We start from the raw sequence: 23,142 nt of genomic DNA on the forward strand, positions 1-23,142 counted from the left end.
GTAGGAAGGGCCGTTCTGGCTGGAGGAAGGAACAAGGGGCCACAGGTCAGGAGGCCAGGGTGGGAGGCCTGCCTACTGTGCCACTCCTGACCCTCCACCTTTCTGGCCTCAGATCCGTGGTCCTTAAAAACTGAGGGAACCACAGAAGAAAACACACGGATGCATACATATCCGTTTGCAGCAAGGTTTTATTAGTCACAATGACCTGGAAACAGGCCAAATACCCAACAACAGGATAGGGTTGATGAACTATGGGGTGTTGAGGAGACACAATACCAAATAATTGTTAGAACTCTGATGGGCAAAGTCGAGAGGAGTGCCAAACCCACCAATTGCTCACAGTTTCCATCCACAATCAAGACCGTGTAGCCCGTACGTGTGTCTGTCCACGGCTTCCAATATGGAGCCTGTATGGCAAGAAAAAATTAGTCAGCTGAGTGAAACGGGGTGCTTACCCATATAGCTAATTTACGAGCAAGTTTCTTATCTCATCTTGGACTGCTAATAAACAGTTTGTGACGCACAGAGCCACAGAGCCATTTGTAAGTAGCCCTGGTCTTTCCTGACATGTAGAACCATGTTTCTGAAAAGAATGTTAGGCAGGAGAAGCAAGACACGAACGGGTACCCATAACGGTGATCCCTTGAGGTAAAATGCACGGGTGAACAGTAACGAAGGAAGGGAAATGAGGCTTCAGGGAGCACCAGCTCCGGGCCCTGCACCAGAAGTCTTCTTTCTATAGCTGAAGCAGGAGTGCGTGGGCAGGAATGTGAGTTGGGGGGGGGGGGCTGTATGGAAGCCGTAAGAATTCCAGCCAAGCTGGAGAAGGGGGAGCATGAGTGACAAATTCAAATTATAGAGACCATTTATGGTCAGCTCAGGAGCGAGCTCGGAGGCCGTATTTGCAAAGCGTGTTATGAGAAATACCCGTCTTGTGAGATGTTAAATGATTTTTTTCATAAAAACAAATGGGCTCCTTTCTCAAGTATCTTGAGGAATGCTGGATTAAATAGAGTTGGCCAGGCGACTTGACTGGAGGCCTGCTCAGGAACTTTCCTGTGTCAGTGGCCCTTGAGATGGCCAAAGTGTAAGGAAGAGCACAGAGTTCCCAAACTCCTTGAGCTAGGGAAAAGCTTATCTAAAGGAGCATCTCAGAGGGCAGGCTGTCCCTGAGCACAGGGTGGGAACCCTGCCCCGGGGGCCTTGGCCCCAGGCGGGGAGCTCAGCAAGAAAGTGATTGATAACCACAATGGGTTAGGGGTGAGATATCTAGAGAGGCCAGAGGGACCAAATCCAAGGCTATTTTCAAAAAAGTCACACTTCTGCTTAGGGGGAAGCAGAATTGGATGTGGTAAAGAATGTGGGTTCTAGAGTCAGACAGATGTGGATCTGAATCCTGGCCCTACCTCCTACTGACGGACTGTGTGTGATCTAGGCCAGCAACTTCATGCTCTGGGGGCCCCAGTTTCCTTGTCTAGAAAAGGGCCCTAACAAAATACTCTCACTTGCCAACTCCCCACAAGGATGCGGGGGTCATCAAAGGAAATTCAGTGTTGATCCAACAGCGAGGGGAATTTATCTGCCCCAAGTACAAACCAAAAGGGGGACATTTACATCTTTTTTTTTTTTTTTAAGATTTTATTCGTTTATTTCACACAGAGAGAGATCACAAGCAGGCAGAGAGGCAGGCAGAGAGGCAGGCAGAGAGGCAGGCAGAGAGAGGGGAGGAAGCAGGCTCCCTGCTGAGCAGAAATCCCCATGTGGGGCTCCATCCCAGGACCCTGAGATCATGACCTGAGCCGAAGGCAGAGACTTAACCCACTGAGCCACCTAGGCGCCCCATTTACATCTTAAGCCATGCTTGAACCAACTTGGTCTTCCATTCAAGTGAAATTATTCCAATACCAGCTCTCTGCCAGGCACTATGCCCTTCACAGGGAATGTAGCTGGGAACAAGACGGAAGCCAGACCATCACACTCCCTGTCTTTATTAGGCCTCATAAGATATTTTTTAAAGACTTTATTTATTTGAGAGAGAGAGAGAGAGCACAAGAGTGAGGGGAGGGTCTCAGGGAGAGGGAGGCACAGACTCCCAGCTGAGCGTGAAGCCTGATGCGGGACTCAATCCCAGGACCCTGGGATCATGATCTGAGGGGAAGGCAGACACCACCGACTGAGCGACCTGGGCACCCCAGACCTCACAATATTAAACAATCTTCCAATTTATTGCAATTGTAAAAATGTTGAAAGAGAAGCTTGGGGGAGGTAGGTTGTGGGAAAGTACAATAGGGGACATGACCTAGCCTGGGAGGGCAGGGAAGTCTCCTGTGGTGGCATAATCTTGGAACTAAATGCTAGAAGATAGTAGGATGAAGGGAGATAGTTGGATGTTGGGTGGGAAAAACACTCGAGGAGAAGGAAAAATACGCAGAGAGACCAGGTTGGGGGAGAGATGTGGCTGGAGAAAAGGGTGGGACTATATCTTGCCAGGCCTGGAAGGTTTTCTCCTTCTCCACAAGAACTTTTGCTGCCTGCTTAGACCTGTGTCCTCTTCTTCACATCACCTCCAAGTTTCCTCTCCTCCATCTCCACCCCCTTTCAGTACCAATTTTCCCATTCCACATTCTCACCCAGGGATATATCCTGACCCTGCCTGCATCTGTTTGCCCACATAGGCACTGGAACCTTTGTACAAAATAGGTGTTTATTTCACAATTGAATGAGTGTAAGTCCACAGTGAGCCCATACGGTGCCACCTTCACTCAAATGAACAAAAGGTCCCCCCTCAGGGCAGATAGAGTCCTAAAGCTGAGGCCCACTTGGCTGCATATCTTTGTTCAGTGAACAACCTGCCCAACCATTCACTGCAGCTCTGAAGGAATGAAGGAAGGAAAGAAGGAAGGAAGGAAGGAAGGAAAGGAGTGAGAAGCCTTAAAGCAGAGAGAAGATTTGGAGTGGACGTGGAAGCCAGGAAAAGCTGAGTCCTGGCAATTTTGGAGTGGCAAACAAGATGACCCACAAACTCCGGCTACCGGTTCCAGAAGGCACCCAACTCCTGTTGCATAGAAGCCAGACTGTTTGGCTGCTCTAACCTACCCACACTCTTGTTGTCTCTCCTTATCTAAGGCACCTTGGGCAAGACTTGAATTGTTTCTCTCCAAGAGGATGACGAGCACCCTGAGTTATGAGTACGCACAGCACGATTTACAGGCGCCTCTGAGACTCAGCAAAGCCTCCTTGCCCCTGCTTCTCTTCGAAGCCATATGAGGAGATAGCCAGGCCCTAGACAAAGCAACTTGAGAACATTTACTAAAGATATCAAGGACTGCAAAAGAAAACAGAGCTGGCCAAATCCTTTAGTGGGAAGGAAAGGATGCAGAATAAATAGGCCGGTGACCAGTCCTCAGGGTGGGTGGGGTTCCTCTGGAAGGCTTTCTAGACAGGCCATATTTTCCTGCCCTCTGTGTCAGCCCAGCTCTTTCCAGTCTCCAGTCTTCAGCTTTACCATCTCTCTCTCCCCGACCTCTTTTAGTAAGTGAGACTTATAGCTTGGGTTTAGCCTTAACCAGACATCTACAAAGGGCTGCTTGTTCCCCTTTTCCCTTCGCTCATGAGCAAATCGTCCAAGAAGCCAAAGCTCTGGGACTTAAAGGGCCCGAGGTGGGGAAAAGACACCGAGGCAGCTCACAAAATGTGATTTGTCACGGATGCTGACCCTCCGCAGACAGGCAAGGCCGCGGAAAAACCCTGCAACCGAGGCTGGCTACCTGCCAGCACTGAAGTCAGTGAAGTTTTGCAGGCTTTTTCCCCAGAATGGGAGTTCCCGCAGCTCCGGGTTGTACTCACCCGTCAGACTGGAGATCTGTGGGGCGAAGGCCGCATCTAGCCTTCAGGTTAGAAACTACACATTCGTGCAGGAGTCGCTCCTCCCTCAGACCAGAGCCCCCGGAAGGCAGAGTGTGTCCCCCTCTTCAGTTTAGGCACTCACCCAGAGACAACAGTAGGAGAAATGGTACCTTTCATTGTGTGCTTCCTATGTCCCTGAAACTGGTTTGTTTGTTTGTTTTAAATAAACATATTAATTCATTTTAGCCCTCAGCAACACTGTGAGAGAGGTCTTAGTATGATTCTTCTTTTCCTATTTTCTAGATGATGAGACTGAGGCATCAGAAGGTTGACTAATTTGCTCAAGGTTGCACAGTGAGGCGGTGGAGGCAGGATTCTCCATCAGACTGAGAACAACGAGGGGAGAGGGGGACAGGGACTATATCCTGCCCCTTGCCTCCACCAGATCAGGGGTTCATTCAGGAAAAGAAGGAACGCTTCTTCCTTCCAAGATCAGACCTCCCTCTTCTGTCCCACCTATATCTCCCTGTTGGGAGCTGTAACAGCGGTAACAGCCCTTACTCAGTGGTGTGCCTAGCATCTGGGTTGGGGCTGGGGAATTGCCCCTTACAGCTCTGAGCTGGTCTCCCAGAAATACGGCCCACAGGGTGAAGAACCCAATCTTTTGGGGATAAAGCATCTATCTGGGCTGGGGGTCAGGATGCCAGCATTCTCTCCATCCCCCCGGTGCCTGGATGGGAGGCCACAGAGTGCCTGGGAGCTTGCAGGCCACTATCACAGGGAACACACCTTCCGGAGCCCGGCCTGGTGCCACCCAGTTAGCTGGGCATTTCCTTCTGTCCACAGCTCACCTCACTTCTGGCCTCAAACCCAGCCCTGAGTCTCTGGAACCTAGCAACTCTCACAGGAAACAATGGAAATTTCAGTTTTTATTCTCCCTCTGTCATTACTCAAAAGGTTTTCCTCTAAGCTACATGCACACACGCACACACACGCTGGTTTCTCTCCACCCATCGGCCTGGATTGCTCTGGAAATTTTCAGGCGGAAGGGAGACCTGAGCGCAGGCGGAGAGGCCCAGTGGCATGGCCAAGGGTGCTGTCTGTGGGTGTGTGTCAGATCATACAGGAGTGGGATTTACCACCCAAGCACCTGCGTCTGGGCCTGTGTGTGCATGAGCCATGTGTCTCTGCACCCCTCTCCCCGGGCTCTGATTTATGTCAATCCAAGTTGGTCTGTGAGTGGTCTATGGGAAAAATGGTGTGTGTGAGCGACAATTCAGTTCACTCTCGAGTGCCCACTGTGAGGCTCTGTGGTTAGTGCAGGAGAAAATGTGAAAAAGGCCAACCTGTGTGTGAGCAAATGATGTTCGCTTGTGTGTGAACCGGGAGTGCCTGTGCAGAATTTGTGTGTGAAAACACGTCCTGACGCTTTGAGTCTAGGGTTTGAGATTCACGTTTGTGAGTCTGTGTAAAAATGCGAATTGGAACGTGAGCAGCAGCGTGTGTGAAAGTCGTGCCCGCTGTGTCACCTGCAGGGTGACACTTTTTAAGATTGATCAAGTGTGCGTCCGAGTGGGTGAGGTCTGTCGCTGTGCACCGGTTGGGAGTGAGGGCGCAAGTGTGAAGGGTCTTAGGGGGAACAGTGTGGCATATGCGTGTGTGTATGTGTGTGTGCGTTCCCAGGTGCGCAGTGTGCAGGCTGCGTGTGTGAAAGCGTGGGGAGCTCTCACCGCCCGAGTGAAAGGTCACGTTGCGCGGTGTGAAAGGGGGTGAGAGCGAGTTTGGGGATCCGTGCAGGGGTCGCGAGCTTGGGGAGGGGCGGTGGGGGCCCGCGAACAGGGCCCCGGCCCCGTCCCATCCCATACTCCAGGCCGGGTTTGGCGGGAAGCCGGGCTGGGCCGCGGCCCGCGCCGAGGGGGCTGGGGGGCCCAGACAAAGGCCCAGTTGGCTGCGCGGCCGGCTCGGGCTCCGGCTAGCGGCGCCCGCGGTCCGGGGGCGGCCCGGGGGTGGGGCCTGGCGCCGCGGGGCGGGGCGTCCTGGGGGCGGGGCCCGGTTCCCGGGGGCGGGGCGGACGGCCGCGAGGGCGGAGCGGGGCGGGCCGCGGGAGAGGTGGGGGCGGCGGGAGCGGGCCGCGCTGTCCCGAGGATTCCGCAGGCTGGCGCGCGGGCGGCTGCGGGCTGACGCCGAGGGAGAGAAGGAGCAGAGCCGGCCGGGCCATGGGACAGCGGGCGGCGGGCGCGCTGCTGCTGGCGCTGCTGCTGTACGGGCGGCTGCTCGTGGTGAGTGTGCGGGGCCGGGGGCGGGGGCTGGGTGGTGGAGGGCGGGAGCGCCCCGGGCCCTGCTCGCTGCGCCAGCCAACTTGGTTGGGACTCTGGCCCGGGACGGGGGCTCCTGCCAGGGACCCCGGGCGGGCACAGGCCGGCGCCACCCTCCGCGTGGAGTTGTCCCGAGAGGCGCCCGGGGAAACCTGCGTGGGGCTGGGGGCGGGGCCGCGTGAGAGCCCGTGGGTCGCCCGGCCACGTTGCTGAGTCTCCAGTCGCGCTAGGCATGGCCCGGCCTGCCATTCCTGGGGACCAAGCAGAGAAACTTCGAGCAGGGCGGGAACTTGGCGGGGCAAGGGCACCCTTTTCTGTGCCAGCTTGGAAAGGGGGCACTCAGTGGTGATGGGGAGACTATCAATCCTCACCGGAACTTTACCAGCCGGTCTGGCCCCTTTGGGAGCTAGTAACCGGGCAGGCACAAGTAAAATCCATTCCGGACACAACTGAGGTTTGTGTGGAACACCCACGGGCCCCGGAGCCCTACAGCCCAGGACTTGAATCCATCCCTTCTCCTCACCGAGAGCTATGTGACCTCGGGCAAGCCCAAAGGGAACTCAAAATGCATGGTCTCGAAGTGTATACCCCTGGAAGCTGGTTGGCAGGACGGCATGGCATGGAAGGCGGTGGAAGTGCCTGGTACTGGACCTAGGTCTGTTTCCTAGCTTTTCTCTTCTGGGATCCTCTGGTGCAGGGGCGGGCCTGCCACTACAGCCCACTTCCCTGCTCTGAGCTTGGATGGGCCCGTGCAGAGAAAAGGAATGCTTGGCCAGGAGAGGCTCTGAGGACCTGAGTGAACTCGAGAAGGGCGGGGCAGGGTCCGTGGGCAGGCAGCTGGTGGCAGATGTGGGTGGGGGCACATCTGAGGAGCTGGGCCTGCCCTGGTGAACCACAGGGCCTCCCCCACCCTCTTTGAGGTGGTCCTAGGCGGTCCCTGTCCCTGCCCCCTGCCCCCCACCCCTTCTCAGAGCCAAGAAAGGGACTTTTCTCTAAGCCAGTGTTTACCCAGTGACTGAATCCCTGTCCTCGCCTGGCTAGTTCTGTCTCACCTCTGCCCTCCTGAGTCACTTCTGAACCCCCACCCCAGACCTGACCCCTCAGCTCTCTAGCCCCGCCCACCTAGAACCTCTCCTTCCCCATCCCCATCTGCACTGGTTCCTTAATCTCCTCTCTCAGCCTCTCACCCCAGCACTTCCCGGTTGTCCTTTTGCTTCCCATCTTGATCCAAACTTGATCTTTATTTTTCCAAAAAGTAGGCACCAACGTAGCACATGGGATGTCTTCCTTTTCTGCAACTCCCCCAGCTCTGCTCCCCTGCTGAGGGGCTCCAGGATACTGGGTCCTACCATGGCTAGAGTGAGGAGGTGGGCGGAGTTATTTGCTGTGTGCAGGAGGAATTTCCACAGAAATTCCAGATTGCAGCCAATCATCTCACTCACTCATTCATTCAACATATCTTCATTGAGCAGCATTCCATGACAGTCAGTGGGAGTTTGGGGGTTCATTCATTCAGCAGACAGTGCTAAGCACCTACTGTGTACCATGCATCTGGCACTGCACTAGGGGCTGGGGCTTATGGGTGAGCAAGAACAGGCCCTGACTTTGCTTTCCCAGAACTGAGATGGGTAAACAGGCAGTTCCAATCCTGTGGGATTATAGTCTCCTCAGCAACCACACCGAGGTCTTCACTGTCCCACCCCTGGCTAATGATGGAGAGCTGGAAAGAGCTTGGATCCAAGAAGTCTGGATCCCAGCTCTGTAATTTTCTAGCCTGTGATCTGAGGCCATTTCTTTTTCGTGGCCTCAGTTTCCACATCTGTAAAATGGGGTAAGAAGTTTATTACACATTTTCAATGACATCAGATTCCCAGCCCAGTGCCCTAGCAAGCCTTGGGCTCCTCCTCACCCACTGTCCTTTATTTTTTCCGCCCTTTGGTTCACATCTACACAAGAGGAAGGTAAGGTGGTCCTTAGGGAGCTCAAGACTTCACTGGGGGCAGGAGACCGAGGAAGCAGTGGTCTGTGATTAAGTGTGGGAGTAATTTCAGTTCAGAGGAGGTGGAGAGGTTTGCTGGGGGTGGGGGCCAGGCCTGGGTGACTCAGTGCCTGCCTTGGCCTGCTGATCCCTTTTCTTCCTGCTGGGGCCTTAGCCCTTCCTTTCTTGGGGCCAGCCCTGCCAGGAGACAGGAATCCTGAGAGGGCTGCCATGATTACGGTGTTTTCAGGGCTGAGGAGGGAAGTCACTGAGATACCTGTTTCCTGCCTCTGCTGGGTTTCCGCACTAGGGAGGCTGTGGGTGGATGGGGATAATGGAGGAGCTGGAGGAGCCTCCCCTTCCCTCAGGGGCAGCACTATCTCAGCCCTCCCCTGGACATAACTGGCTGCCCTGCCCAACCCCCTGCCTCCCAGCCCCCAGCTCCTCTTGCTCTAGACCTGGTTGGGGTGGGCTATGCTTGAGAGTGTGCCTTGGGACTTCTGGAGGGAGGGCCTTAGGCCATAGAGGAAGGTGGAGGCTGGAAGGGGCAGAGATGGACACCCCCCCCCCCATACACTAGGCCCAGCTCCCTATGTCTGGGGAGTAGTGGCCCCCACCTGGCTTGGCCCGGGCCTGTTCTCAGGCTCAGTGCAGGCATGTTGGGATCTGTGGATCTGAGGTGCAGCTGGGGAAAGAAGGTTAGAAGGAAGGTGGCAGAAGATGACTGGGTTCAGAGCTTGGAGTGCTAGGGAGGGAAGTCTTGGGGTGCCAGGCCAGATGATGATAAAATAATATGGACAGTTCACATTTATTGAGTGCCCACTGTTTGTAGGCACAAAGTTTCTTAGCAAATTCTCGCATGCCATTCCCCTGCTCAGATCCTCCCTGCATTCCCCCTGCTGCTCATGATCAGACTCAAGCCCCTGACCTAATATAGCCCACAAGGCCCTTTGGGATCCGGCCTCCCCCGCTCCCTCTCAAAATCTCTCCTCTTGCCAACTTTCCCTTTGCTTACTCACTGGTCTTTGTTTCTCGAATATGCCAAACACACTCCCACCTCAGGGCCTTTGCATCTGCTGTTCCTTCTACCTAGAACATTTGTCCCTCAAATATCTACATGACCCTCTGCCTCCCTTCTCTTAAGTCCCTGACTACTCTGCCCACATTCTCCGTCCCCTTAGACTGCTTTATTTTTTTATTCTTGTTGCTATCTGAAAGTATTTGTTTACTTATTTATCTCTCCCCCTCACCCCCCCCACCAATTTAAGCTCCACGAGAGCAGGACCTTGTGTGTTCTTGTTCGCTGCTGCTGTACCTTTAGCATCTGGCAGGTAGTAAGTGCTTGGTTAATATATCTGTTGAATGCATTAACCCGTAGCTCCTGATATGGTCCCCATTCTCTAAGCAGAGGACATCGAGGCACAGAGAGGTTACATAACTTGCCCAGTAGCTCACAGACACACATCCTTGGTGGTACCGTGAGCCAGGCTTTGAAGGCAGACAAAGCTCTCCTTGCCACTCTGCCTTGTATCCCACTTGCTTATAGCTAGCACTAGATGTTGATAAAACTGTTGTCACTCATGTTGATAAAAGTAAGAACTCAGGTCTGAGGTCGTACAGAAGCTGCTCTCAGACAAGGAATATCTGGGCCTGGCTTCAGGGACAAAGGTGCTCCGGATGGGTACGCCTTGTCCATCCAGCCTCCTAGGGATGCCTGTCCTGGAGGGAGCCTAGAAAGACCTAACTCCAGGGTGGCTATTTGTGGGATCACCTGTTTATTTGTAGTTTTGTTAGTTAATTTCCTCATCGAATATTCCCCGAGGTCCTATAGACAGTTGAATTAATCCTAGGACTTTCAGGCCCAGGGGGGCCAGGCCAGACCCCACCCTGTGTGGGGTGTGAGGGGGAAGAAAGTTCAGCCGGCGTGCATGGAGCCCTCACTGGTTTCCCCTGGTTGTTCCCTGGGGGCTCAAGGTTTAGGGTGAGTCTGCAGAGGCTCCAAGGCTACTTGGCCTTGTGGGGAGACTCTCAGGATGGGGAGTGGGAAGGGCCGCGCAAGATGTGGAGAGATACAGAGCCACGATTCAGAGGCCACTGAGGCCAGACATGTAGGTTCTGGACCCTTCACCACTTGGGAGTGTGGGAAGGGCTCTCACCTCTGGCCCCTGGCCCCCATTCCCAGTCCATCCCAGCTGGAGAGGTCAGGCTGGAGAACGAATGGGCGAGGGGGCTTGACTCCATCCCCCAGCAGCTTCCCAAGGATAGGGTGAACACCGTGCCCTCTCCTCCCAGGGCCCACCCTGGCCTTGCCCCCAACTCCCTTCTTCCAGGAAGAGGGAGGTTGGGCTGAAGATCCTAGCCCTGCTGGAATGTTCCCCCAACCCAAGCCTTGGCCTCTTTAGCCTTGCTGCCCCCTCCTGCTCCCAGGGCCCAGCAGGGGCCTGCTGGCCGCCCCAGCACCCAGAGCTGGCTGACTGAAACCTTGAAGAATGTGTGGAACTCACTTCGCGGGGAGCCGCCAGCCTCACTGCTGGCGTTGGGTTGGGTCCGTGTCAATAGTGGCCTTGAGAGGGGAGTGGCTTGTGGCTGCTGGGGGTGGCTGGGCTAGGGGCATCATCACGAAAGCCCGAAAGCCCTGAGAACAAGGCGGCTCTTTGAGGCCTGGGAATGTGGGGCCTTCAAGTGTCAGCCGCCCCCAGAACCCACCTTCCCCTGTTTTCCCCACGCCTGCGTGTGCCACAGTTGCAGCGACCTTAGAGCATCCCAGTGGCATCCCTGAGGTGTCCTTAGGAGAGCTCCTGGCTACCTACCAAACAGAGCCCTTTCCCTGAGGCATGGAGGAGGGCACCCTGTTTCTCTGTTGCTCTGGTTTGTAGGGGGGCATCTGGGGCACAGAGGCCTGCGATGTGCAGTGAATGAATGAATGGACCGATGATGGATGTGATTAAATATTCCGTAAGCTAAAGTCCCCTACAGCTGCACATTAGACGTGAAATTCATTCAACAAGTATTTATTGAGTATCTACTAAGTGTCTGACCTTGTTCTAGGTGCTGAGGTCACAGCAGGGAACAAAAGGTCAAATTCCCTTCCCTCACGTTACTTGCAGTATAGCCCGTGCTGGAAGACATGTCAGATGGCGATAGTGCTCACAAGGAAAGATAAAGCAGGAAAGAGGGTGGAGAGAGCGATGAGGTGTGATGGGGAGGTCAGGAAAAGCCTCTGAGAAGATAATACTTGGACAGAAGCATCTGAAAGAAGTGAGGGTGTGAAACCTACAGATGCCTGGGGACGGGGCACTCTAGGCAGAGGGAACAGCTAGTGCAAAGGCCCGGGGATCTCTGGCATATCTGAAAAACAAGGAGGCCCATGTGTTTGGAGCAGGGTGAGTGAGGGGGAGCATGATCCACGTGCTCAGCCTTGGCCATGGGAAGACCTTTGGATTGGCTTCTGAGTGAGATGAGAGGGCACTCTAGTTGCTTTGCAGAGAAGAGGATGTGGAGGGTCAAGGGCAAAAGCAAGCAAGCCGTGATCCCAGCCAAAGACAAGGGGAACTCACACCAGGGCGATGGAAGTGGGAAGCAGTTGATCCCTGAAGATATTTTGAAGTTAGGGCTGACAAAATTGGCGGATGGCTTGATTGGGTATGGGATAGGACAGAAAGAGAGGAGTCAGAGAGGTCTTCCCAGTCTGTGGTGTGAGCATCCGGAAGTATGGAGCAGGCACTAATTAAGATGGGAAAACTCAGGGCACCTGGCTGTCTCAGTGGTTTAAAGCCTCTGCCTTCAGCTCAGGTCATGATCCCAGGGTCCTGGGATCGAGCCCCACATTGGGCTCTCTGCTGAGCAGAGATCCTGCTTCCCCCTCTCTGTGCCTACCTCTCTGCCTTCTTGTGATCTCTGTTTGTCAAATAAATAAATAAAATTAAAAAAAAAAAAGATGGGAAAACTCTGGGAGGCATTGGAGGGGAAGGCCTAGCGATGGGGGCAGCATAGGACCGACTCAGAGTGAGGACAGTCAGCCCCCCACCCCACCCCCTGACCCCCAGCCAGAGCTGAGACCTCTACGTTGTCCTGTGAATTGGGTGCTGGCAGAGTGGGGGGTCTTGCCACATATAGAGCTGCAGGCATGGGTCCCACAGCCCAAGCTCATGTTTGTGTATCTATGTGTTTATTTAGAATGTACTATCTTCCTCCCAGTCTAGCAGGGAAGCTCCATAAAGACATGGACTCAGATTCTGTTCATTGCTCTGTGCCTAGTGCTAGGCCACAGTAGACAGTAGCTGAACATTGAACGAGTGAATATGTGAATGGCCTTGGGAGAAGTCAGCAGGCCCAGAAGGCTGAGCTCCTTGCTGAGGATAGAGAAGAGGCTGCTTTGGCCCCTGGGCAACAGGGGAGCTGTCCTTCCCAGCCTCTTCTCTCTGCGGAGACCTGGAGAATGTGGCCTAAGCCGGGGTGCCCACACTGCTGTCTTCCCCTTGTCTGTTTCTACTCTGGACTCAAAGCCACTTTCTTGGGCACCGCGATCCAGGGAAAGTGTGGGCTCAAAGGGCCCTGCCTTCAAGCCTTAGCTCGGCGCCCCCTGGCTGTGTGACCTTGGGTAAGTTGCTTTGTCTGTCTGAGCCTCAGAAATAGGGATCATGATGCCCGTTTCCCCGGTGTATTCGAGACCCTGAAGTTGCACTTTGCTCGGTGTGTGAAGGGAAATAGGTGTCGGACCAACGGCGGCTGTTCTGCGCAAACTGTTCCTGCTGAGGCCAGCCAGAGTGATGTTTGACTAAGGCTTCCGAGGGCCCAGCAGGCCACACCCTCTGATGAAAACTGCTGCCAGCGACTGACCCAGGACCCCGCGCTGGGCTTGTGGAATGAATGACCACATGGATGAAAGCCGCTGCTTCTCTCCTCTCTCGCCCTCCAAGGGCTCTGGATGTAACAGCCTCTGATCTGTCACTGCCCCCTTCCCCCACTGCAGCCACAGCTGCAGGACAGAGTCCAGCCTTCCACCCTGATTGCTCCTTCCTGCTGGGGGAGCAGGAGGGGGGCACACCCCAGGGTGTGGCTTGGGAAAGGCTCGAGCCTGTGGACGCGTTGTCCCCTTCCCAGATGTGTGCAGTTGGTGGGCTCCAAGCAACAAGAGGTGTGGCCAAGTAGCTCCCACGGAGGGCAGAAAGGATGTTGGTGCATCTTAAGGGGCGTGGCGAGGGGGCTTCCTGGGACCCCATCCCTGCCCCGTCCTCCTTCAGGCCTGCACTGGAGGAGATAAGACCTTGCCCAAGGAGGTCCCAAGGGATCCTATAGGGTCAATGGAGCTGCACAGCCCTTACTCTGACCCCTGTGAGCTCGCAGAGAAGCATCGGGGTAAAGGGAAAGAGATGCACGAGTGCGTGGTAACCTGTCCCTCCACCCTGTGCCTGGGGCTTGGGCTGCTGGGTAGAGACCTGCCCCTTACCCACGAGGGTGTGTCACGTCCAGGTGTTTCATTTTCTTGCATCTGGCATCTTTCCCCATCTTTCCCCCAGTCCCAGTCTGTGGGGAGTGGGAGGCAGCCTGGGGCTTGGCAGGGGGAGGACTTCAGAGGTGGCCTCGGGTGACCTCACAGATGGTCTCCTGGCATGGGGCTGGGAATTCCCAGCTGCCTCTGGCCCCTTCCCAGCCCACCTCCAGGTCCCTGACTCCACCTCTCCCTTCCCCGCCTTCCCCTGCTCACCCGCAAGGAGCCAGATCTGGCCCCCACCTCCTGCTGCTGCTGGCCTCCCCTCCTCACCCCAGCTGACTCATCCCCTCTCCTTGTTTGGCGGTTCCAGTTTTCAAATAGTTGGGAACTGGGATCATGCCTCTTCTTGGATGCCTCGCTGGGCTGGATGGATTGAAGTTCTGGCTTCATAAATCCTGGCCCCAGAGGCCTCTGTCACTTCGCTTTCTCCCTCTCCTGCTGTTTGCCTTCCTGCAACCCTTGGGCCAGAAGAACAGAGACCTTGGAGTTTCCTGAGGCCAGACCAGGGTCTTCTCTCAGCCCCGGGACCTCTAGGGGCTCCTCCCCAGGGACCCCAGTCACCTAGATCGTCAGCCAGTGCTCAGCGAGCGCGCATGTCTTCTCTTGATTAAAAACCGCCACCCTGTCTTGAGCCAAGCCCCACACGGGGCTCTCTCGCAGCAGGCCTTATTGCATATAATCCCAGGAATCTCAAGGTTGGCATTATTTTTGCCATTTTGCAGCAGGGACATGGTTGGCCCAATTCATCCATCTCGTATGTGGCACAGCTGGAAGTGGGGCCCAGGTTGTCTGCCTCCAAAGCTCTCATCCCTCCTTCTGTGGATCCAGCCGGCTGGTGTAGAGAGAGGACAGTCAGGGAGGGCTGGCACAGGCAGGACAGGCTACACGGAGGAGGTGGACTGGGCTGGCCTTGGCAGAGAGTACAGCAGGGCTTACTGGGCTTATCTCGTTCCGACTCCGAGGGCTTGGGTGCCTTTTGCCCCTTGGCCTCCATCCCAACTTAGTGATAACATTCCCCCGGGAGATGGATTTGGCTTTCCCTGGGACTGAGACCCCTGGGAACGTGGATCTTTCTCAGTCTCAGGTCCCAAGCTCCCCGTGGGACCTGTGCCTTTTGCCATTTGGAATTCAGTGAACTTTTGCCAAACGGGGCTCGCTCGGAACCAGCCTGTGCCTACCTCCATCCCGGGGACCTTCATGGAAGATAAAGCACAGACCGCAGGGCCCATTGGGGAGGCATAATCTACACATAAATCCCAAACTGAGTCATCCGAGCATCCCTCTGCAGTGCAAGGGTCAGGAATTTTCCCATTCATTCATTCATTCATTGCCTGAGGACCTACTGTGTGCTAGGCATCGAGCTAGGTGTTATCTGTGTTATCTGTGTTGTCAACTTTCCCATGTAGTTGGGATTCTACCTCCTTTTCCCATGAAGAAGCAGCTCCGTGGAGAGCCGTGACTTGCCCAAGATCACACAGCCAGGTGCGGAGGAAGGTGGGAGTGGAATCCACATCTGTGGATTCCTGTGTCCTCCTGGGAGAAGTGAGAGACAGGGTCCCTCCTCTCCGGGGTCCCTGGGTCTTAGAGAGGCAGGACCCATGAATCAGAAGCACCCAGTGCAACTCAAAGTGCAGACAGAAACAGGTTGCCAGGGAAGGAAAAGATGGATTTCATGCTTGGAAGACCTTGCAGAGGCAGCGGGGCCTAAAGAGCCTAGAGGATTTGGCTGGTGGGGGAGGAAGGCATCCGGGGCAAGGGGCCAGAAGTCATCTGTCCCCATTGTCCCTGGATTCACATTGTTGTCAAGTGTGTGGGCAGGAAGGCCCAGGCCTGCTGCTGGAGTCATTAACACGAGGAAAAGAATGAAAGGAAGCCACCAAGCTAGCTGAGGTGACATCCATCTCGGGTCCCCACCCTTTACCTGGCCAGACCAGGAGGCAGGAGGTCAAGGCCCCTGGCTGCCACTTAGCTGCCAGCCAACTGCTGACCCTCTTTCCTGGTCTTGATTTTTCTATCCATGAAATGGATTCCTTTCTTTCTCTTTGGCCCCCCACCAACCCAGAGGAGTGGGAGTGTTGAGTTCTTGGAGAAAAACCACTGGCTTCCCCTCAAGGGATGGTGGTACGCCATTCTTCAGAGCCTCCCCTGTGACCAGTCCCACATCGTCCCTCACACTACCAGCACCCAGGTGCCAGGCCCTGAACGAGGGAACCAGATGGGGGAGGTGGCTGTCTGCTCCTTTAGACCTCATCCGTCCTTTCCAATGCACCTGAGATCCCTTCTGCAGCGGCCTGCCCACATGGGTTTCCCTCAGGGACCTGCGGCTGAGCTAACGACAGGGGAGCTGTCAGTGTTTAGTGACTGAGCATTATCTTTGGGGGGTCACGGGACTCCTATACTCCTCCTTGCCCTGCCTGTGTGATCCGGGACAAGTCTCCCACTTCTCTGAGCTTCATGTCCCCCAGAGGCAAAATGGGGCCATTCATTCATCCAGCAAACTTTTATGGAGTGCCAGCCTTAGGCCAGGCCCTTTGTTAGGTATAAACCAGTGGGGGTGGGGGGGTGGGGGGGGCGGGCTGATGGAGGCCCGCTGGGTGCTGGACTGGTCCATACGAGGTGTGGGCCGGTGTGGGGGGAGAGGTGTGCAAGAGCAGGTTTTCACGGCCACGTGGCCTCTGGGAGATGATCTGGAGTCTTTGTGAGTTCGTCTAAGCCCGCATTTGTTAGTAGTGACTTTGCAGCCTGTTCTCCTTGTGGAAAGAGGGGACCCGGGGACACGGCCCCCCTGGGCTAGGGCAGGTGAGAAGACCCATAGGGCTGGAGAAGAGAGCAGGCTGGTTTTGTTGGGCATTTCAGATGAGCTCGTGGGTGTGGAAAATCACCGGGGTTATTTATGCTGAGCCTGATTAATTTAGGAGAAATGGAAGCCCGGGTGTGGGGCTCTGTGATGTTAGGCTGGACGAAGGGGGCGGGCCTGAAGCTCGAGGCAAAGGGAGGCAGAGACCAGCTCTGGCCTGGATTTGATTTGAAAGGGTTAAGTCAGCCCGGTGTGCTACCTCCTGGGTAGGGGGAGGTGAGGTGGGGAGCTGGGAAGGGATGGCTGAGGCAGGAATGTGTGATAAGATCAAAGCTTTCAGCCGGCCAGGGCCTCACCTTGGTTTCACCTGAGCAACTTAAGGGAATTCTCTCCTTGGAGGAGGAGGAGGCTGGAGAACTCCTGGGGGGGGGGTTGCAGGTCCCACCCTCCTCCCTTGGGCACTCCAAAAGAGGTCCTGCCCCCATCTTCCAGAAGGCTCAGCTCTTGCCCCGACAGGTGCTGGTAGCCCCAGGGACCACCTTTCCTTGGTACATCCAGACTGGGGTGGGGGGCCTCCCTCTTTACCACCCCTACCCCTAAAGCTCTTTCACCCTGGGGGTTTCTGGCCAGACCTTGGGGAGCTCTTTCAGTGGCCTCTTGGCCCCCCATCCATTAATTCTCCATTTAACTCCGCAGGTTGTACTCAGGGATAGTGTCATAGACAGGAGGCACAGCCATGAGTCTTGTCCTGGTTCCATCACTTACTGCTCTGTGTCGCTGGGCGGGTGGCTGAACCTCTCTGACCCTCATCGGTCAGCTGGGAATGGCAATACCTTCTTGGTGGGGTTTTGGGGGAAGACGAGAGATCATGTAAATCTCCTACAGCCAGAAGAGACTGTCGGCAAATAACAGGAACCACTCTTTTGTGGTTTTCTTTTGCCCCCTTTGAAGATGACCCGTGGCACTTGGCCAGTAGGTAAACATGGAGGCTCCATTTGTCCTGCCCCCTCCTCCCCTGCCCTCTGAGAAGGTCCCAAGCCCCAGAGTCCATCCTTCTGTCCAGCACTCTTCACTGTGGGTCTTCACGGTGTGGAGGGGAGCGGGGCAGGACAGGTTGTAAGAGAAGAGGGGGCCTGGACTCTTGTAAATGCCCCCAGGGCATTAGCCTGGCCACCTGTCCTAGTGACACCAGGTTGAGCTTTCCTGGTCCAGGCTCCCCCCTGGAGAACCGGGCCCCTCCGTGCCACAGCCTCCACCCGGGCTCCTGCCTCCGCTCAGTGCCTTGGTTCTGCTACGGTTAATGATTATTCTGGGCAGCAGGGGACGGGGAGGCCCGCCCTCTCAGCGCCTTAACCACTGGTTGCACCCGAGGTATGTTAGCAAGCGGCTTGGGTGTTCCCTGCTTTAATGTGGCAGCGGAGGGGGGCTGGTGGGGGAGCAGGCAGTAGGGTCTTAGAGTCACAGATTGACAGGCCAGCCTGTGCCCCTGGGGCCCAGGCTTAGGGCCCATAGGATCTGGGTGAAATGTGAGGTAGGCATCATAGGCCCCTGTGCTTTGGTGCCAGCTGTGGCCGTACAGTCACACATCAGGTGAGCAAGGCCCCCAGCCCAGAAGAAGCCTTGTGCTCTTCCTCACCCAGGCTCAGATGCCCCCCCCCGCCCCCGCACCCGGGGAGTCCCAGCTGGGTGAGGGTTAGGGCTTTGGGGCAGCTGGGCTTGGCTTCTGACCCCCACTCTTGTACCTGGGGCTGTGTGACCCTGGGCGTGTCACTTTACCTCTCCGAGTACCAACGTCCTCATCTGAAACAAGACAGTACTAATGCCTACTTTGTGGGTGTCTACGAGCCAATGGGTGGAGAGTATGTAGCTCATAATTAATAGCCGGGGAAGGAAAGAAATTATTACTGCTGTAGTGTTTGTTATTAGGAGAAAGTGAAAATTGAACCCTGGTCTTCGGTAAAACCAGGGCAGCCGTGGCCCATGGGTGTTGGGCCCATGGCTGGGGGATCTGGGAGGAGGCGGGGGATGGGGAGGTCCCGGGAACTTGTTTGAAGAGGACATGTATGAGAAGGCTGGCTGGCTGGAGAGAACAGGGCTCTGGCAGGCTCTCTGGGTCTCCCCCAGGCCCCCTCGGTGCTCCCCCTTCCCCAGCTCCTGGGTCCTGAGGTTGGTGCAGGCTAAGTGGGGGAGGAGGGAGAAGCATTTATTTTGATAACACTAGGGCATATTCCCCCACTGGCAGCTGCTATTTTGAGAGCCCCAGAGAGCAGGGGCTATGGTTAAATTAGGTAATGTTGCTCCAGAAGGAATGTGTGAAGCCGCGGGGCCAAGGCCGCGGTGAGAGGACAGTGGGTTTGTGCCATATAAAATTAACTGCAACTTGGAGAAGAGCGGCTCCGGCCACTTTATAAGGCGATGGAAGGGGGAAGTCTCAGGGGGAGTGGAGGTGATGGCCCAGGACCTCGTTTGGGGGCGTCTGGGCCCGTGCCCAGAGGCCTGGCTGGCCCAGCAGGGGCTGGCGATGTGGCTGGAGGGTAGGGCTGCTGTGTGCTCAGCCCTGTGCCTCTGGCTGCTGCTCCAGGCGGGTGGGGCCTGGGGTGGCGTCATGCATGGGGAAGATGGATCCGCAGACTTGGCCGTGAATCCTGCTTCTGCCTCCTTCTAGCCTTCTGTACTTGGGCAAGTCGCTGGAAGCAAACCTCAGTATTCTCAGTGGTGAAAACGGTTCCGCCCCCTGGAGATGTTTCTTAAGGACTGAATCTCTAGAAAAAAAGCAGAGCTAACTTTTATTATAACCGATGCAAGGTGGTGTTCTGACTCCGGGGATGGTCCACACACCAGCCGCTGGGCCTCACCCACACCTACTGAGTCGGTGCAGGTTTGCTAGCAGGATTCCCAAGAGAACCCCTAGGATTCCTGTTCATAGTGAAGCTGGTCTCATTTTTTTTTTTTTTTTAAAGATTTATTTATCTGACAGACAGAGAGATGACAAATAGGCAGAGAGGCAGGCAGAGAGAGAGAGAGGGAGAAGCAGACTCCCCGCCAAGCAGAGAGCCCAATGCGGGGCTCGATCCCAGGACCCTGAGATCATGACCTGAGCCAAAGGCAGAGGCTTAACCCACTGAGCCACCCAGGTGCCCCATGCTGGTTTCATTTTATCTTGAACACCATCCCTGTGATGTGGGAATTACTGTCATCTGTTGTGAAAACTGAGGCGTGGAGAGATGGCCAGCATAGAAGCTCCATCCATATTCATTCTCTTTACCAATTCTGCCCCTTCTGCCCCTCCTGCCCCTCTTTTGGGCTGGGCCAGAGCTGGGGAGAGGTACATCAAAGTTCCTGGCGGGACTGGAGAAAGACAAGAGTATGGCCTGCCTTTGCGATTTAATTAGACTCTCTTATTTCCATGCACCACTGGGGTCCGCACAGCTGGACAGAGGTCACTCCAAAGTCATTCCATACTTCCTGTCCTTGGAGAAAGACTGGGGCAGGAAAGGGCTTCTCTACCGATCTACCCACGTGCCCTGTGGTACGGACAGTGGCCACTGCCTGACGGGTTAGGGGATCAGAGCAGGGGCTGCTCGGGGTCACCCTGTGTATTACTGGTACATTTGAGACTGAGTTCATCTAGCAGCAAGTATTTTGAGGAACACTTACTATGTGCCCAGCCCTGGGGAAGCATCCTAAATTTTCCCCAGTTCTACAGACTATTATCCAGAAATAAAAATGTTACTATTTATTTCTCTACCACTTATCCCACGCCACACACTTGCATTATCTCTTTCATCTATTAAATACCATGGCCTGTTTCTTCTTCTTCTATAAAATGAGGATAGTAATAATAACACCGAGCTCATAGGATTGTTATGATGATAACATCTGTCAAGTGCCTGGCACATAGGGTTTGTTAAATGCATATGATAAGTACAAATAATCTCCCAAAAAAGCAGGTCCTATTGCTGCCTTCCATTTTACAGATGTGCAAACTGAGGTCCAGAGTAAGAAGGATACTTTCCCATTGGGATTGCAGGAGATAAGGCCAGAGCCATAAGAAATTGAGTCCCTAAATTTCTTTTTCTTTTTTTTTTTTTTTTAGATTTTTATTTATTTATTTGACGGAGAGAGATCACAAGTAGACAGAGAGGCAGGCAGAGAGAGAGAGGGAAGCAGGCTCCCCGCTGAGCAGAAAGCCCGATGTGGGACTCAATCCCAGGACCCTGAGATCATGACCTGAGCCAAAGGCAGCGGCTCAACCCACTGAGCCACCCAGGCGCCCCAAGTCCCTAAATTTCTGAGTCACTATTATAATGCAACTCACTTTGGTAAATGCTGGTTTCTTATCCACTAGTTGCTGCTCAGCATTGGGACGTATCTTAAGGTTAAAATATATGTAAAAGGTGAGAAAACCCGTCCTGGTGTTTGTTCCCAGGGAACATTGGTTCCAGCAGGAGAGTAGAGATATTTACTCAAATGGCTGTAATTAAGACCAAATCTCTAGCCCTGTCAAAGGTAGGGATTAAGTTCTGTGGGTATGTGGGGGGGGAGTGTCTTTGTTGGGGGTTCCAGAAGACTTCAGAGTGGAGGTGATAATTTAGCAAGGCCTTGAAGGACCAACGAGTAGATTAGATTGGGAGGCATAGGAATAGCATTGTAGGAGGAGGGAACAGCCTTCACGAAGGCCTAGAGGTAGGAAATGTGCCTTTGTGAAAGTCAGTGCCATTCAGGGATCTGGGGCTGTGTGGCATCTGTGGCGATAAGGCCTGGAAGGCCAAGTCCAGCTTTCTTGTCATTGAAGATTTCCATTTTTTCTCGAACACTGGCTCCTTAGCCAGCAGGGATTATTCCATCATCATTTTCGCTTTTCTTCATATCAAGAAATCAAAGACTTTATAAATGGCTTGTCTGAGCTTCTGGTCAACGTGTGATAACGGGCCTAGCTAACAGAATTCAAGCCAAAAGCAAGAGACTTGATGCCCTGATTAACTGGGCAGCCTGATCGCCTACACATGTACAATTTCCGTGAGTCTTTTCCAGCATTGACAATAACCCTGGGTGGGGAGCCCAGCGGAAAGGCCAGGCCTGGGTTCTGGTTTCCCCTCTGTGGCTTGCCAGCTGTGTGGCCTTGGGCAAGCCTCAGTTTCCTCCTTTGCAGGGCAGAGACAGCTCTCCCTCCAGGCTTGCTTTGAAGGATTGGTGATGGTGTGATCTGCGCTGCCCAGTAAGATGGCCCTAGCCACAGGTGATGACTTAATAAGTATAAGATTTAGTTAAATAAAATAAAATTTAAGTTTTTTTTTAAAGATTTTATTTATTTGACAGAGAGAGATCACAAGTAGGCAGAGAGGCAGGCAGAGAGAGAGGGAAGCAGGCTCCCCGCTGAGCAGAGAGCCCAATGCAGGGCTCAATCCCAGGACCCTGAGATCATGACCTGAGCCTAAGGCAGAGGCTTTAACCCACTGAGCCACCCAGGCGCCCCTAAAATTTAAGTTTTCAATAAAAAATTTTGTTTCTCCATTGCCTCAGCACATTTCAGGTGCTCAGTAACCACAGGGGGCTCATGGCTACCTCACTGGACAGGGTAAACAGAACATTTCCATCACTGCAGAAAGTTCTGTTGGGTGGCCTTGTGCACTGGGTAAGGGTGGCTATTGTCACTGTTACTGGTTCCCCGTCCCAGCTTGGAGCCCCAGGCTGTGGAGGCTGGAGAGACCCCTGAGCCTTGACAGAGGTGGACAGGATTGTCCGTCTGTGCCTTCCGCACTTTCTCCTCAGCTCCCAGGGAGCTCTCCCTGTCCCTCCCCTGCCTCCACCCGTAATGGTAAAAAGGTTCCCCTTCCCCCTTAATTTCCCACCCACTCCCCTCAGCTGCCTCTGCAGATCTGCCTATTCAGCTGCTGGCATCTGGAATGTCCATGTCCGGCCTCTGAGATTCCCACTGCCCATTCCTGGGGCGTGGAGGTGCATGCGGAGGCCTCCCCTGGCAGTCCCCTGCTCCCAGCGGAGGTGCCTGGGCCCCTCTCGGCAGGATGGAGATGATGGTTTGTTGTGACGGGGGCAGTGGGCAGCCTGCCCGCTCTAACACTCCCATATCTGGGCGCCAAGCATGTTGTTTGCACTTGGCCGGGCCTCAGGGTCTGGCTCAGTGCCCTCGAGGGCTGGCCTAGTATGTCACCCCTGGTCACAAAGGCAGATCGTGGTCCTCCGCCTGGTCAGGACACCAGGAACTGTTCCTAGGCTGTTCCTGAGGGGCACATCTGGAGCTGGAGTGCAGGGCCGATTCCCGGCTGCTGCTGGCCCATGGGTGCTGCCTGGGGACAAAGCCCTGGGCAGGCATAGGCAGGGCGGACACTGTTGGGGGCCAGGCAGGAGGTCACCCTGGGCAGTTCGGGTTGGTAGGGTCTCCACGGGGCATTTACACCTGTCTAGGGAGGAGCTCGGGGTTACCTCTGATTATCACGTTCTGTCTTCCCCCTCCCGTTGGCCCCTTCCCTCATCACCCGGGAAGTGGACAAGCAGGCCTCTCAGGCCCACGAGTGCTGAGGCCACTGAGGCCCAACAAGGAGGTGTGACGCCTGACATCACACAGCCAGTCTAGAGCAGTCAGGACTCCGGCTTGGACACCTCACGTGCTTTTCCCCATCCTGCCCCTCCCCGTGGGAGCTCTGGGAATGGTAGGTAGCCCCTGGATATCTTGCTGAGAAAGATGGTTGGA

At 54.8% G+C, this 23,142-nt stretch overlaps 1 protein-coding gene across 14 annotated transcripts in view; it reads left to right on the forward strand.

Moving 5' to 3' along the window:
* The first annotated feature begins 5,962 nt into the window (after positions 1-5,962).
* The window catches only part of HSPG2 (heparan sulfate proteoglycan 2), a 99,075-nt gene continuing 81,895 nt past the window's right edge, over positions 5,963-23,142 (forward strand). For 7 of the 14 annotated variants that reach the window (XM_047723773.1, XM_047723778.1, XM_047723779.1 and 4 more), the window contains exon 1: positions 5,964-6,125. In XM_047723773.1, coding sequence (XP_047579729.1) covers positions 6,063-6,125 — 63 coding nt within the window. In that variant the 5' untranslated portion in view covers positions 5,964-6,062. Of the gene's footprint in view, positions 6,126-23,142 lie in introns of all 14 variants that reach the window. The other 7 variants (XM_047723770.1, XM_047723777.1, XM_047723782.1 and 4 more) reach the window with 2 other exon arrangements.

Source organism: Lutra lutra, chromosome 4 (genome assembly GCF_902655055.1).
Source record: "Lutra lutra chromosome 4, mLutLut1.2, whole genome shotgun sequence".
Lineage (NCBI taxonomy): Eukaryota > Metazoa > Chordata > Mammalia > Carnivora > Mustelidae > Lutra > Lutra lutra.